This window comes from Choloepus didactylus, chromosome 4, assembly GCF_015220235.1.
Source record: "Choloepus didactylus isolate mChoDid1 chromosome 4, mChoDid1.pri, whole genome shotgun sequence".
NCBI lineage: Eukaryota > Metazoa > Chordata > Mammalia > Pilosa > Megalonychidae > Choloepus > Choloepus didactylus.
The window spans coordinates 92,181,338-92,198,576 of NC_051310.1; the positions used below are offsets into that span (position 1 = coordinate 92,181,338).

Here is a 17,239-nt window from a genome sequence, read left to right on the forward strand (position 1 = left end):
CCATACCCCACCCCCCCCAGTTCCACTTTTTCATGTGCAGTTGTGTTATCTTAGAGTGGTGGTTCTTGGCCCCATACCAGACCTGCTGAATCAGAAACCGGGGGCAGAGCCTGGCATTCTGGTGTTTTGGTTTTTTTTCACTTTTTTGTGGTTGAGAGAGTTCAAGTAGAGCCAAGATGTACAGAAAAGTGATAAATTTCAAAGTATGATTTAACAAGTAGTTAGAGAGCAAACTTCAAAGAATGTTATGGATTACAGTCCCACAATTTCAGTTATTTCCTTATTATTAAATATATATACAGAAAAGTGGTAACTTTCAAAGTATAGTTTAACAGGTAGCTCTAGAGCAGATTTCAAAGAACATTATGGGTAACAGTTCTACCATGTTGGTTATTTCCTTCTAGCTATTCTAGTATTCTAGAAACTAAAAAAAGTTATATAAAGATTCAGTGTTTGTAATCCTTTGTTCTTTGTTAACTTCAGACTTCTCTGTTGCTATCTGTTCCTCTCGTTTGATCACTTTCTCAATCTTCAGTGATATCTCAGCAGTGACCACCCTAACTTGTTCATATTATAAAGAGTTGTCTTCATTATGGGGAAGGCGGCTGCATCTGGTTGATGTTCTTGAAGAGGCTGTTGTCTCTGGGTTTTGGTCTTATCTGGCATAGGAACACTGGAGGATTTAAGTTTCTGAAAAATAAACTTAGTGAGTGAAACTTTTATAAGAGTCTCAGATAGGGACCTAGGTATTTCAGGACTACAGTTGATTAGGGCTTGGCATACTGTGGGCATTTGGAATATCTAGCTGGAGCTTGCATAAGAGTAACCTCCACGACAGCCTCTCAACTCTATTTGAAATCTCTTAGCCACTGAAACCTTCTTTTTTTTTTTTTATTTTTATTTTTTTTTTATATTTACAAAGTTTTATTTAATATAAAATGAGTAAACATAGTTTTATTTATTGGCTAAACAAGGCTGTTAAAGGGACTTTGTGTTAGTGTTACAGGTTTCTTTATTACACTTTTTTTTTTTTTTCATTTTTATTGAGATTGTTCAGATACCATACAATTATCTAAAGATCCAAAGTGTACAATCACTTGCCCCTGGGTATCCTCATACAGCTGTGCATCCATCGCACTTAATTTTTGTTCAATTTTTAGAAACTTTTCATTACTCCAGACAAGAAATAAAGTGAAAAATGAAAAGAGAAAAAAAGAAAAGGAAACTCTAAACCTCCCCTATCCCTAACCAACCCCTTCAATTGTTGACTCCTAGTATTGATAGAGTACATTTGTTACTGTTTATGAAAAAATGTTGAAATACTACTAACTGTAGTATATAGTTTGTAATAGGTATATAGTTCTTCCCTATATGCCCCTCTATTATTAACTTCTAATTGTATTTTCATACATTTGTTCTGGTTCATGAAGTGATTTCTAGTATTTGTACAGTTGATCATGGACATTGCCCACCATATGATTCAGTTTTATACATTTCCATCTTTTGACCTCCAGCTTTCCTTCTGGTGACATATATGACTCTGAGCTTCCCCTTTCCACCTCATTCACACACCATTCGGCACTGTTAGTTATTCTCACATCTTGCTACCAACACCCCTGTTCATTTCCAAACATTTAAGTTCATCCTAATTGAACATTCTGCTCATACTAAGCAAGAGCATCTACATTTCTTCCACAAGGCAGTAGGGAGAGTCATAGAAGGTAGAGAGGCAAAAGAAAGAGGAAACAAAAAAAATGACAGCTAGGAAGCAGCAAAAGGAAAAATAACCTTAAATCAAAGTAGAATAAAGAATCGGACAATACCACCAATGTCAAGTGTCTAACATGCCTCCCCTATTCCCACCTCTTATCTGCATTCACCTTGGTATATCACCTTTGTTACATTAAAGGAAGCATAATACAATGATTCTATTAGTTACAGTCTCTAGTTTATGCTGATTGCATCCCTCCCCCAATGCCTCCCCATTTTTAACACCTTGCAAGGTTGACATTTGCTTGCTCTCCCTCGTAAAAGAACATATTTGTACATTTTATCACAATTGTTGAATACTCTAGATTTCACCAAGTTACACAGTCCCAGTCATTATCTTTCCTCCTTTCTTGTGGTGTCTCACATGCTCCCCACCTTCCTCTCTCAACCGTATTCATAGTTACCTTTGTTCAGTGTACTTACATTGTTGTGCTACCATCTCCCAAAATTGTGTTCCAAACCACACACTCCTGTCTTCTATCACCCTGTAGTGCTCCCTTTAGTATTTCCTGTAGGGCAGGTGTCTTGTTCACAAAGTCTCTCATTGTCTGTCAGAAAATATTTTGAGCTCTCCCTCATATTTGAAGGACAGCTTTGCTGGATACAGGATTCTTGGTTGGTGGTTTTTCTCTTTCAATATCTTAAATATATCACACCACTTCCTTCTTGCCTCCATGGTTTCTGCTGAGAGATCCACACATAGTCTTATTAAGCTTCCTTTGTATGTAATGGATTGCTTTTCTCTTGCTGCTTTCAGGATTCTGTCTTTGACATTTGATAATCTGATTATTAAGTGTCTTGGCGTAGGCCTATTCATATCTCTTCTGCTTGGAGTACGCTGCGCTTCTTGGATCTGTAATTTATGTCTTTCATAAGAGATGGGAAATTTTCATTAATTATTTCCTCTATTATTGCTTCTGCCCCCTTTCCCTTCTCTTCTCCTTCTGGGACACCAATGATACGTACATTATTGTACTTTGTTTCATCCTTGAGTTCCCGGAGACGTTGCTTATATTTTTTCATTCTTTTCTCCATCTGCTCCTTTGCGTGTAGGCTTTCAGGTGTTTTGTTTTCCAGTTCCTGGGTGTTTTCTTCTGCCTCTTGAGATCTGCTGTTGTATGTTTCCATTGTGTCTTTCATCTCTTGTGTTGTGCCTTTCATTTCCATAGATTCTACTAGTAGGTTTTTTGAACTTTTGATTTCTGCCGTATACATGTCCAGTGCTTCCTTTACAGCCTCTATCTCTTTTGCAATATCTTCTCTAAACTTTTTGAATTGATTTAGCATTAGTTGTTTAAATTCCTGTATCTCAGTTGAAGTGTACGTTTGTTCCTTTGACTGGGCCATAACTTTGTTTTTCTTAGTGTAGGTTGTAATTTTCTGTTGTCTAGGCATGGTTTCCTTGGTTATCCAAATTAGGTTTTCCCAGACCAGAACAGGCTCAGGTCCCAGAGGGAAGAAATATTCAGTATCTGGTTTCCCTGCTGGTGTGTCTTAGAAAATTGCTCCACCCTTTGATGCCTCGGGTCACTGTGCTTTTCTGCCCAGCAGGTGATGCCTGTTAGCCTATAATTCTTGACTGGTGTGAGGAGGTATGGCCGTGTTCCCCCAGGCTCTGGGGTCTGGTTCGAATGGAAAGGGCCCCACCCCTTTCCTCCTAGAGAAGACAGACCCCTCAGGTGGAGGTCATTAGCATTTCAATGGTCTCGCTCTCTGCTTGTGGTGTCTCCACCCTTCCCAGAGTCACAACCCTGGAAACTGAAAATGACTGGGGCTTTCTCCACTGAGCCAAAAAAGAAGCAGATAGTCCCGTTCAGACCCAGTCCAAGGCGACCCTCCGGCTCTCCCAGGTCAGTCGTCACCCAAAGCCTCTGTCTGTTTTTTGGGGCTGCGTACCTGTAGTGAGCAGTTCACACTCGCTACTTAAAACCCCAGTTGGAGCTCAGCTGAGCTGTATTCGCTTGCTGTGAGAGAGCTTCTCTGTGGCACCACGCGGCTCCGCAGCTCGGGCTATGGGGGAGGGGGTCTCCCGACCTGGTTCCACAGGTTTTACTTACAGATTTTATGCTGTGTTCTCGGGCATTCCTCCCAATTCAGGTTGGTGTATGATGAATGGATGGTCTCGTTTGTCCCCCCGCAGTTATTCTGGATTATTTACTAGTTGTTTCTGGTTTTTTGTAGTTGTTCCAGGGGGACTACTTAGCTTCCACTCCTCTCTCTGCCGCCATCTTGCCCGAGTCCTCCGAAACCTTCTTTTGTTACCTTCCTTTTCCCCCTTTTGGTCAAGAAGGCATTCTCAATCCCTCAGTGCCAGAGCCGGGCTCATTCCTGGGAGTTGTGTCCCATGTCACCAGGGAGACTCATTCCTGTGGGAGTCATGTCCCATGTAGGGGGGCATGAATTTATTTGCAGAGTTGGGCTTAGAGAGAGGAAGGCCACATCTGAGCAACAAAAGAGGTTCTCTGAAGGTGCTTCTTTGGCATAATTATAGATAGGCTTACCTTCCCCTTTATAGCCATAAGCTTCATAAGAGTAAGCCCGAAGACTGAGGGCTTGACTTACTAATAAGTAAGGGGTTCCTAATTTCACATAGAATATATTCTATTCAAGCTAAACAATCATTGTCTCACATTATCTTCACTTAGTTGTACAATCATCATCACTCTCAATTTAAAACAATTATGATAACCCAACACCCCAAATCTCTTATCAGCCCCTAATTATTTATCCATAGTATTAATGTGGTAATGGTAAGGTATTCCTATTAAATATAATCTATAATATGCAATGAGTAGTTTTTCCCATATACCACTCTGTTGTTAACTCTTTGTACCCATGTCATACCTTAGAAGTAGATCTTGCAAGCACTTATTTATATTTGTAGTGCTAATCTGCAGGGTACATGCATTTAAACAACCCCTTTCAATTGTGTTCGCCTTCAATGCGGCACTGATACTTATAATCCCATTAACAAACTGTTATCACCCCTGTCCATTCCTATACCTTTAAGTTCACCCTCATTAACATGTCTGTATATGTTTGGTAATCATTCCCCCTTCACTAGCTTCTGTCTATCTCTAGGTCCCCTGTATTCTACATTATAAGACACTGATATTACATTGTTCCCGGAGTTCACATTAGTGATAACAAACAATAGCTTTCCTTTTGTGTCTGGCTTATTTCACTCAGCATTATGTCTTCAAGGTTCATCTATGTTGTCATAAGTTTAAGGACCTTGTTTGCTGCATAGCATTCCATCGAATATATTTAGCACATTTTGTTTATCCACTCATCTGTTGAAGGACACTTGGATTGTTTCCATCTCTTGGCAGTTCTGAACAATGTCATTAGGAACATCGATGTGGAAATATCTGTTCGTGTCACTGCTTTCAGATTTTCTGGGTGTATACCGAGAAATGGAATTGCTGGACTAAACTCAATATCTAGTTTTCTGAGGAACTACCAAACTGTCTTCCACAGTGGCTGTACCATTATACATTCCCACTAGCAATGAATGAGAGTTCCAATTTCTCCACATCCTCTCCAGCATTTGTAGTTTCCTATTTGTTTGATGGCACCCATTCTCATTGGTGTGAGATGATATCTCACTGTGGTGTTGATTTGCATTTCCCTGATAGCTAGTGAGGATGAACGTTTTTTCATGTGTTTTTTAGCCATTTGTATTTCCTCTTTGGAAAAATGTGTTTTCATATCTTTTGCCCATTTTATAATTGGGCAGTTTGTACTATTGTAGTTGAGTTGTAGGATTTCTTTATATATGCTGAATATCAGTCTTTTATCAGATATATGTTTTCCAAACATTTTCTCCCATTGCGTTGGCTGCCTCTTCACCTTTTTGACAAAGTCCTCTGTGGCACAGAAGCTTTTGATTTTGAGGCATTCCCATTTATCTGTTGTTTCTTCCCTTGCTTGTGCTTTGGGTGTTAAGGTCTAAGAAGCTACCTCCTATTACTAGGTCTTGAAGATGTTTCCCTATATTCTAGGACTGTTTCTTATATTGAAGTCATTGATCCACTTTGAGTTAATTTTTGTATAGGGGGTGAAGTAGGGCTCCTCTTTCATCCTTTTGGATATGGATATCCAGTTCTTCCAGCCCCATTTGTTGAAGAGACTGTTCTCTCACAGTTCAGTGGATTAGGGGCCTTATCAAAAATCAGTTGACCATAAATATGGGAGTCTGTTTCCGAATTCTCAATTTGATTCCACTGATCAATATGTCTGCCTTTGTGCCAGTACCAAGCTGTTTTGACCACTGTGGGTTTATTCTTTTTTAGTATGTTATGGCAATTCAGGGCCCCTTTCCCTTCCAAATATATTTGATAACTAGCTTTTCCAAGTCTGCAAAATAGGTTGTTGGAATTTTGATTGGCATTGCGTTGAATCTGTAGGTCAGTTTGGGTAGAAATGACATCTTAACGATGTTTAGCCTTCCTATCCATGAGTATAAATATCTTTCCACCTATTTAGGTCCTCTTTGATTTCTTTGAATATAGTTTTGTAATTTCCTGTGTAAAGGTCTTGTACATCTTAGTTGAGTTTATTCCTAGATACTTGATTGTTTTAGTTGCTATTGTTAGTGGAATTTTTTTCTTGATTGCCTCTTCAGTTAGGTCATTACTAGTGTACAGAAACATTAGCAACTTTTGTGCATTAATCTTCTACCCCGCCACTTTGCTGAATTTGCTTATTAGCTCAAGTAGCTTTGTCATCGATTTCTCAGGATTTTCCAAATATAAGATCATATCATCTGCAAGTAATGATAGTTTTACTTCTTCCTTTCAGATTTGGATGCCTGTTATTTCTTTGTCTTGCTGGATTGCTCTGGCTAGAACTTCGAGCACAACGTTGAATAATAGTGGTGACAGTGGGCATCCTTGTCTCGTTCCCAATCTTAGGGGGAAGACTTTCAGTCTCTCACCACTGAGTACTGTGCTGGCTGTGGGTTTTGTATATCTGCCCTTTATCAGACTGAGGAAGTTTCCTTCAACTCCTGCCTTTTGAAGGATTTTTTTCAAAAAAGGATGCTGAATTTTGTCAGATTCTTTTTCAGGGTCTATTGAGATGATTGTTTGATTTTTCCCTGTCAATTTGTTAATGTGTTGTATTACACTGATTTTTTTTTTAATTCATTTTATTGAGATATATTCACATACCATGCAGTCATACAAAACATATCGTACATTTGATTGTTCACAATGCCATTACATAGTTGTGCATTTATCCCCAAAATCAACCCCTGACACCTTCATTAACACACACACAAAAATAGCAAGAATGATAATTAAAGTGAAAAAGGGCAATTAAAGTAAAAAAGAACACTGGGTGCCTTTGTTTGTTTGTTTGTTTTTTTCCTTCCCCCATTTTTCTACTCATCCATCCATAAACTAGACAAAGGGGAATGTGGTCCATATGGCTTTCCCAATCACATTGATTGATTTTCTTATGTTGAACCACCCTTGCATGCCTGGAATGAACCCCACTTGGTCGTGGTGTATGAGTCTTTTAATGTGCCTTCCGATTCAATTTGCGAATATTTTGTTGAGAATTTTTGCATCTGTATTCATTAGGGAGATTGGCTTGTAGTTTTCCTTTCTTGTATTATCCTTTTTCTGGTTTTGGTATTAGAGTGATGTTCGCTTTATAAAATGAGTTCAGTAGTGTTCCAGTGGTGTCAGCTCTTTTTGGGCCATATGGTGAAATTCCCCCGTGAAGCCACCTGACCCTGGGCTTTTATTTGTAGGAAGATTTGTGATGACTGATTGGATCTCTTTACTTGTGATTGGTTTGTTGAGATCTTTTATTTCTTCTCGGTTGTTCATGTGTTTCCAAGAAATTATTCATTTCCTCTAAGTCGTTTAGTTTGTTGGTGTGCTTCTTATGATTTTTGGAATTTCTTCGAGATCCACAGTAATGTCCCCCCGCCCTCATTTCTGGTTTGGTTTATTGGGGTCTTCTCTCTTTTTGATTTTGTCAGTCTAGCTAAGGGTTGTCAATCTTGTTGATCTTCTCAAAGAACCAGCTTTTCTTTTTATTTATTCTATTGTTTTTTTTTTATTGTTGTTGTTGTTTTCTCTGGATCACTTATTTCTGCTTTAATCTTTGTTATTTCTTTTCTTCTACTTGCTTTAGGATTAGTTTGCTGACCATTCTCGAGCTTCTTCAGTTGTTCAGTTAGGCCTTTGGTTTTAGCTCTTTCTTCCTTTCTAATGTATGCATTTAGAGCTATAAATTTCCCTCTCAATACTGCCTTTGCTGCATCCCCTAGATTTTAAATATGTTGTATTCTCATTTTCTTTCATCGATAGATGCTTGTTATTTTTCTTGTAGATTCTTCTTTGAGCCACTGGTTGTTTAGGAGTGTATTGTTTAACCTCCTTATATTGGTGAATGTTCTTGTTCTTTGGTGATTATTGGCTTCTAGTTGCATTCCATTATGGTCACAGAATGTACTTTGAATAATGTCCATCTTTTTAAAATTACTGAGACTTGTTTTGTGCCCCAGCATATGATTTATCCTGCAGAACTTTCCATGAGCACTAGAGAAAAATGTATATCCTGGTAATTTGGGATGTAATCATCTATATATGTCTGTTAAGACTAATTGATTTATCACATTGTTTAGGTTCTCAGTTTCCTTTTGGTCCTCTGTCTAATTGTTCTATCTATAGAAGAGAGTGGTGTATTGAAGTCTCCGGCTATTGTAGTAACATCTGTTGCTTTCTTCAGTTTTGTAAATGTTTGTCTCATGTACTTTGAAGGTCCTTGATTGGGTACATAAACATTTATGAGTGTTATTTCTTCCGGGTGAATTGTCCTTCTTATTAACATATAGTATCCTTCTTTGTCTCTTATGACATCTTTGCATTTAAAATCTATTCTGTCTGATTACAGTATAGCTACTCCTGCTTTCTTTTGGCTGCAGCTTGCATGAAATATTTTTTCCATCCTTTCACTGTCAATCTCTTTCTGTCACTGGGTCTAACATGAGTTGTTGTAAACAGCATATCGATGGATACGCCTTTCAATCCGTTCTGCCATTTTGTATCTTTTAACTGGGGAGTTTAATCCATTCACATTCAAAGTTAGTAGTGTGTAGGCAGTTCTTGAACCAACCATCTTATCCTTTCATTTTTATTTGTCAGATCTATTTCTCCCCCCTCTCGCTTTTTTTCCCTTAAGTTACCTTTACTGATACCATTCAGTTCTGTGACCTTCTCCAGTTCTCGCTCTCCTTTCTCTCTCTGCAGTAGAACTCCCTTTAGAATTTTTTTGCAGGGCAGTCTCTTTTTAACAGATTCTCTCCAGCATTTGTTTGTCTGTGTGTGTTCAGTTTGCTAATGCTGCCGGAATGCAGTACACCAGAGATGGATTGGCTTTTATAAAGGGGGGTTTATTTGGTTACAAAGTTACAATCTTAAGGCCATAAAGTATCCAAGGTAACACATCAGCAATTAGGTACCTTCACTGAAGGATGGCCAGTGGTGTCCGGAAAAACCTCCGTTAGCTGGGAAGCATGTGGCTGCGTCTGCTCCAAAGTTCTGGTTTCAAAATGGCTTTCTCTCAGGACATACCTCTCTAGGCTCTAGCTACAGTTCCTCCTCAAAATGTCACTCTGAGTTGCACTTGGGGTATTTGTCCTCTCTCAGCTTCTCTGGAGCAAGAGTCTACTTTCAACGGCTGTCTTCAAGCTGTCTCTCATCTGCAGCTCCTGTGCTTTCTTCAGAGTGTCCCTGTTGGCTGTAGCTCCTCTTCAAAATGTCACTCTCAGCTGCACTGACTTCCTTCTGTTTGTCAGCTCATTTATATGGCTCCAGTGATTTAATTTAGACCCACCCTAAATGGGTGGGGTAACACCTCCATGGAAATTATCCAATCAGAATCATCCCCCACAGTTGGGTGGGGTGCATCTCCATGGAAACCCTCAAAGAATTACAATCTGATTAACACTGATAGGTCTGCCCACACAAGATTACATCAAAGATAAAGGCATTTGGGGGAACATAACACATTCAAACTGGCACACTGTGAAAATTTTAAACTCTCCCTCAATTTTGAAGGAGAGCTTTGCTGGATAAGGAATTCTTGACTGGCAGTTTTTCTCCTTCAGAATCTTAAATATGTCATACCACTGCCTTCTCCCTCCATGGTGCCCGCTGAGTAGTCAGTAGTTAGTCTTGTGTGGTCCCTTGTATGTGGAGAATTGCTTCTCTCTTGGTGCTTTCAGGACTTTCTCCTACTCTTCAGCATTTGACAATCTGATTAGCCTATTTCTTGGGGTGGGTCTATTTGGATTTATTCTATTTGGAGTTCATTAGCCTTCTTTGATTTGTATATTTATTTCTTTTATAAGGGTTGGGAATTTTTCCCCTACTATGTCCTCAAATATTCTTCTTACCCCTTCTCCTTCTGGGACACTAATGGTTCCTATATTTGTATGTTTCATGTTGTCCATTATTTCCTGAGATCTATTTCAAATTTTTTTATTTTTCCACCATTTGTTCTTTTGTGCTTTCATATTCAATTGCTCTGCCCCTAGTTCAATTATTCTTTCTTTTGCCTCTTTAAATCTGCTGTTTTGCGTCCCTAGTGTATTTTTTATTTGATCTTTTATTTCCATAAGTCTTGCTCTTTTTTTATTTACTCTTTCAAATTCTGCTTTATGCTCTTCTAGAGTCTCTTGATGTCTTTAATGTCTTTAGCCAACTACTAAGGTTGTTTTGGAGATTTGTATGTATTTCTTTGATTAACTGCTCCACATTCTGTGTCTTCTCTGGCTTTTTAATTTGGCCATTTTGCTTGTCCATAACTACCTCGGTGTTCATGTGCTGTATGATTTTCTGTTGATTTCGGGGCATCTGCTTATCTTGGTAAGGTTCTTTTGGGAAATACAGGACTATTTGAAGATTTGTATAGAATTTGGCAGTGCCACTGCTTGCTGGAGTGCAGTTTCCCTGTCTTCCCAGCAAATGGCACTCTTGAGCCACCTCTTACCCTCATGCCAGTTTTTTCCCCCAACTGCACCTGTGTGCTGGGTGGGGTCCAAACCAGGTAGAAAGGGCACAGTGGATCTAGTGATTCTCTGGCCTCCGAGTGGATCACTCTCAGGCTGTGAAGCTGTGTGTCTCACACTCTAGCTCAAATGTGCCCCGCTCCCTGTCCACCATGCACCTGCATGTCTCTGGGGTGGGGGAGGAGCACCTGGTGCTTCCATGTGGTGCTCTCACCTATCCCCATCTCTTGCCCGTGCACACTGCCAGCTTCTGTGGAAGAAGAGTAAATGCAGTCACCACAGGTCTGGTGTTTCCAGAGTTCCCTCATGGGACCTCCTGGCTACAGGGCTGAGGCACATTTTCTCCCCAGCTAATTGCTGAGATGGGTGTGTGGGAGTGGAGAGTTGCTTCCCCCCATCTTGGAGGCCAGCTTGCAGCTCCCAGCCTCCTGCGGTGGTCCCAGTTGAATAAACTCACCCCATCCTTTCAGATGAAATTGCTTTGCTTTTTCATCCAAGTCCTCACTATGTATTGTAGAGGTTCTTCTCTGGCTGCTTGTACCCTGGAACTGCTGTTCTGGGCATTTTCTGCCTTTTCTCTAGTTTTGTTCACAGAGGAGAAATTTGTCTGCCTCACCTATTCTGCCACCTTCTCTGATGTCCCGGCATTCTGTTTTAACAAATCCCCATATCAACAGGTGGTGCCACCATCCACTCAGTTATGTAGGAGCCCTCCTTGATTTCTTCATCTCTACTCCTTGATTTCTTCATCTCTACTCCCCTTCACTTCTAAACGATTCGGAAGTTCTTTTGATTCTAGCTTTCAAATATATATTGAATCTTTTTTTTTTCCACCTTCACCTTTCTCTTGAACACTGCGCAGACTCTTAACAGGTGTCCTCGCTTCGTTCTTAAACTCCCAACAACCCATTCTCTATATAGGAGCAAAAATAATTTTTTTTTTTAACATCTATCACATCCAGCACCTACTCTTCTCTTTAGTAACTTTTATTGCACCTAGACTAATATCTTACCATGGCTTACAAGACTCTTGATAATTTGGTCTTTGCCCATCTCTACATGCTCATTTTCTGCCACTCACCCTGTTTGTGGATAAGCCAATTGGTCTTTGTTTCAGGTCCTCAAGTATGTCATGCTTTTTGCCCCCTCAGGACTTTCACACATGTGATACCTGTATCTGATACCTCTATCTGGAATGTTCTTCCTTCCCCCCTTTCCATAGCTAGCTCTCTCCCATCTTCCAGGTCTCTGCTTAAATATCATATACCTCAGGGAAGCTTTCTTTGACTACCCTAATTGAAGCGGCCTCCTTTTCCTCAAATCATTGTCTATCCCCACTTATTTGTTTCCTTTACAAATACTTCTTTTCTGATTTTTTTCTGTGACCCTTTCCCCTCCTGCCCTATTGTAAGCTCTGTGAATCAATTTCCATTTGTTTTTAGCCTTGTATCCTAGTGCCTAAAAAAAAAAAATGCTCAAAAAGTATTTATTTAATGATGTATATCCCCAAGAACATGGCGTAATGCTTAGTGCTGATTAAGTACTCAGTAAATTTTTGTTGAATGGGTATATGAATAGATTTCAGTCCTGACAACCCAGTATCATAACATCTATCCTGCTTTAAGTAAATATTATGATATTTGTGTTACTTGAAGCCCTAAGTGATATGAACCTGACAGATGTGAGTGCTTTTTCATATTTGGGAAGTTTAGGGAAATTGGGGTAGAGGAGGTGGGTTTGGGCCCAGACTTGAAGCTTTTTCTTTCTTTGCAGCTGGCTAATCTCCTTCAGATCAATGCGTGGAAAAGGAAAAGCTGCTGGAGCACATCCTGAGAGGTACTTCAAAGGTAATAAATAATGAAAGCTGCTTCTGTCCTCCCTTGCGCTTCATTGGTAGATTTGGCACATATTGTTACTTTCCTTACTGTCTGAAGCCCCACTGGGATGTTTTCCTGTGTTTGGGGGATTCTACAGAATCAACTGAAGTAGCAGTCTTTTGTGGACTTACTTTTTTTAATTAAATTCAATTTTGTCAAGATATATTCACATACCTAACAGTCATTCAAAAGTGTAACAATCAGTTGTTCACAGTACCATCATACATTGTGCATTCATCACAATTGATTTTCAACGTTTCTATTACTTACTCCAAAAAAAAAGAATAAAAAGTAAAGTAAAACAGAAAGCCTCCAAAACATCTCACACAACCTCCTACCTCTCCTATTAGTCATTTAATTTTTTGTGCCCATTTTTCTATTCATCTCTCCATATACTGGATAAAGGGAGGGGAGCTACAAGGTTTTCAACAATCACAACAGTCCCATTATGTAGCTACATAGGTTACACAGTTGTGTTCAAGAATCAAGGTTACTGGGTTGCAGTTTGATGTTTTCAGGTATTTCCTTCAAGCTATAATAATACACCTAAAAACTAAAAAGGGATATCTATATAATGCTAAGATAACCTCCAGAATGACCTCTCGAATGCATTTGAAATCTCTCAGCCACTGAAACTTTATTTTGTTTCATTTCGCTTCCCCTTTTTGGTCAAGAAGATGTTCTCAATCTCATGGTGCAGGGTTCAGGCCTCATTCATGCAAGTCTTTGTCCCACATTGCCAGGGAGATTTATACCTCTGGGATTCATTGTGAACTTAAAGATTTTAGTAATTCTCCAGAGACTGACTTTAGAGAGCCAGAAAACACCTGTACCCTGGTAATAAAGAAAGGCACTGGGGCGAACATAAGATAGAAATCAAAAGTTTGAAAAAAACTACTGGCAGGAAAACTCCAGAAAACATTTGGAGTGTTTCCCATTTTGGGGGGAGTTTGAAGTGGTTACCAGAGATTATACTGCTAGTTTGGGGGCCAGTATAAGATGCACTTCTCATAAAATCCACTTTGGTTTACTTGTGTTTTTAACATTGTGGAGAAGAGAACAACAATGTTTAATATTCAGTCTGCTTAACAAGGGGCCAGGGAATGATGGGGTTTAATGAAATGGAATATCTTGGGTGCTTTGTATAGGGATTCTTAATTCCAGGCAGGGCATGTTTGTTTCTCATTTTTAAATAAGAGCCAGGTCCACGTTGTTGCAGATTGTGACTCACTGTGGTTTTATAAGTTGTGGTAGGATTTATATTTTGCAGGGCAAAATTAAAAGTGGCTTTGGACTCTTAACAGGTTATTTTTTTTTTTTTTTGTTCTATCTATATATTTTTATTATTTTATTATTTTTATTTTTATTAAATTCAGTTTATTGAAATACATTCACACACCATACAATATCCATGATATACAATCCACTGTCCACAGTATGAAAACATAGTTATGCATTCATCACCACAATCTTCTCCTGAACATTTTCCTTACATCAGAAAGAACCAGAACAAGAATAAAAAATAAAAGTGAAAAAAGAACACCCAAATCATCCCCCCATCCCACCCCATTTGTCCTTTAGTTTTATCCCCATTCCTCCACTCATCCATACACTAGATAAAGGGGGTGTGATCCACAAGGTCTTCACAATCCACACTGTCACCCCTGTAATCTACATTATTATATAATTGTCTTCAGGAGTCCAGACTGCTGGGTGGAGTTGGTAGTTTCAGGTATTTACTTCTAATTATTCCAATACATTAAAGCCTAAGAGGTGTTATCTATATAGTGCATAAGAATGTCCACCAGAGTGACCTCTCGACTCCATTTGGAATCTCTCAGCCACTGAAACTATTTCGTCTCATTTTGCATCCCCCTTTTGGTCAAGAAGATACTCTCAGTCCCACGATGCTGGGTCCACATTCATCCCCGGGAGTCATACTCTGCGTTGCCAGGGAGATTTACACCCCTGGGAGTCGGGTCCCACGTAGGGGGGAGGGCAGCGAGTTCGCCTGTCGAGATGGCTCAGTTAGAGAGAGGGCCACATCTGAGCAACAAAGAGGTACTCAGGGGGAGACTCTTAGGCACCATTACATACAAGTTTAGACTCTCCTTTGTGGTAATGAGCTTCGTAAGGGCAAGTCCCATGCTCGAGGGCTCAGCACATCAAACCGCCAGTCCCAATGTTTCTGACAACATCAACACCAGTCCAGGTGAGGATGTCCAACACATCCGCACCTTCCCCCAGATCCTCGGTGCTGGGGAGGGGGAGGCTGTAAATGTATTTTTTATTATCTGCCCAAATTACTCTAGGATGTGTCACTATTTCACTCCAGCCTATACTAACCTACTGTATCTCACTTCCTATTCAAAGTTCCATGCAATTGTGGTTTAACAGGGTATTTTAATTTGGTTTATTTTTCTTCAAAGTAAACTGGGTATCTGCTGCAAGGCTATAAAAACATGTCTCACTATTTGTGAAAGAACTTTCAAAACTGGTTGAACCAACTTTTTTTTTTTTTTTCACCTAATAACATTTTAATGTAGATGAACAAAAATCTACAGAATGGAAAGGAGAAATAAGACAAATTCACAATGTATAAAATTAAACAGACTGACCATATAAAGTGTCAGTGAGGATGCGAAGCAACTGGAATTCTCTTACACTGCTGGTGGGAATGTAAAAGGGTACAGACACTTTGGAAAACAGTTTGACAGTTTCTTAAAATGTTACATTTCCCATATACTTACCCTTCCTTAGTAAACATATTTACGACTCCTAAATAAGTACCCTCAGAAAAATGAAAGCCTATGTTTATACAAAAACTTGTGTATGTATATTCGTGGTGGTTTTATTCGTAATAGTCAAATTCAAGCAGCCTCAAGTCCATCTACAGATAAATTGTAGAATATCTATACAATGAAATACTGGTTAGCAATAAAAAGATTTATTTCAAAAACATTGTACAGAGCAAAAGAAGCCATACACAAAAGAGCAAATATTATTCCATTTATATGATGTTGGGGGATAATTCTGGCATTTTTGCACATCTTCTGAGCAAAGGACATTGACAGTTTTGTTCAAGGATGTTTGCAAAGCTGCTTTCAGGGTAGGAAATAGATGTGCTTACATTCCAATGTCATAAAGTTAGAGTCTCCTCTTCTCCCCAGAGACATTCCTGGGTGATAAAGATAATGTCCCCTCTGAGCCAGACAATAGATTGTTTCCTGATCAGGACACTAAAGATAATGTCTCTCTCCAGAGGAGAGGAGAGACAGGTTTGCTAGCAATCCCTTTATAAGATTAAGGGTTTCCTGGGCTCAGTGTTCCTCAACTTTGATTCCTGTGTGCATAGCATTTGCCTGGGCCTACCTCCGTATCACTCCCATGGTTTTTTTTTTATGCAATTTTATTGAATTGTAATGACATAACATACAATCATTCAAAGTGTACAATCGGTTGTTCACGGTATCGTCATATAGTTGTGCTTTTATCACCACAAACTTTGAGCATTTTCATTACTCCAAAAAATAAAATAAAAAAGAACATCCAAAATATCCCATTCCCCTCTGTGTCAGTTTGAATGTATTATGTCCCCCCAAATGCCGTTATCTTTGATGTAATCTTGTATGGGCAGACCTATCAGTGTTTAATTAGATTGTAATTCTTTGAGTGTTTCCATGGAGATGTGCTCCACCCAACTGTGGGTGATGACTCTAATTGGACAATTCCATGGAGGTGTTGGCCCGACCACTCAGGTTGGGTCTGAATTAAATCACTGGAGCCATATAAATGAGCTGACAAACAGAAGGAACTCAGTGCAGCTGAAAGTGACATTTTGAAGAGGAGCTACAGCCAAGAGGGACACTTTGAAGAGCGCACTGGATCGGAGAGAGGCGCTTCAGCTTACAGAGACATTTTGTAGATGGCTTTCAAAGCAGACTTTTGCTCTGGGGAAGCTAAGAGAGGACAAATGCCCCAAGAGCAACTAACAGTGACATTTTTGAGGAGCTGAAGCCTAGAGAGGAACGTCCTGGGAGAAAGCCATTTTGAAACCAGAACTTTGGAGCAGATGCCAGCCACATGCCTTCCCAGCTAACAGAGGTTTTCCAGATGCGATTGGACATCCTCCAGTGAAGGTACTAGTTGTTGATGCATTACCTTGGACACTTTGTGGCCTTAAGACTGTAACTTTATAACCAAATAAACCCCCTTTATAAAAGCTGATCCATTTCTGGTGTTTTGCATTCCGGCAGCATTAACAAACTAGAACACCCTCCTCCCCCATTGTTCATTTACTTTTTTTAATACAGTTTAATTGAGATGTATTCACACACCCTAAGTCATCTACAGTGTACAGTCATTCACAGCACCATCATACAGTTGTGCATTCATTACCAGAAACATTTTTGAACCTTTTCCTTACTCCAAAATAAAAATAAAAGCAAAAAGGAACACCCAAATCTTTCCATCTCCTCCATCTCACCTTATTCTTCATCAAATTTTTGTCCCCATTTTTCCACTCATCTGTCCATACACTGGATAAAGGGAGTGCAAACCA

At 39.5% G+C, this 17,239-nt stretch overlaps 1 protein-coding gene across 1 annotated transcript in view; it reads left to right on the forward strand.

Moving 5' to 3' along the window:
- The window catches only part of FANCI (FA complementation group I), a 132,514-nt gene that overhangs the window by 9,840 nt on the left and 105,435 nt on the right, over window positions 1-17,239 (forward strand). Inside the window, 2 exon segments of the mRNA XM_037833024.1 lie at window positions 8,994-9,010; window positions 12,593-12,648. Of these exon segments, the coding sequence (XP_037688952.1) occupies window positions 8,994-9,010; window positions 12,593-12,648 (73 nt within the window).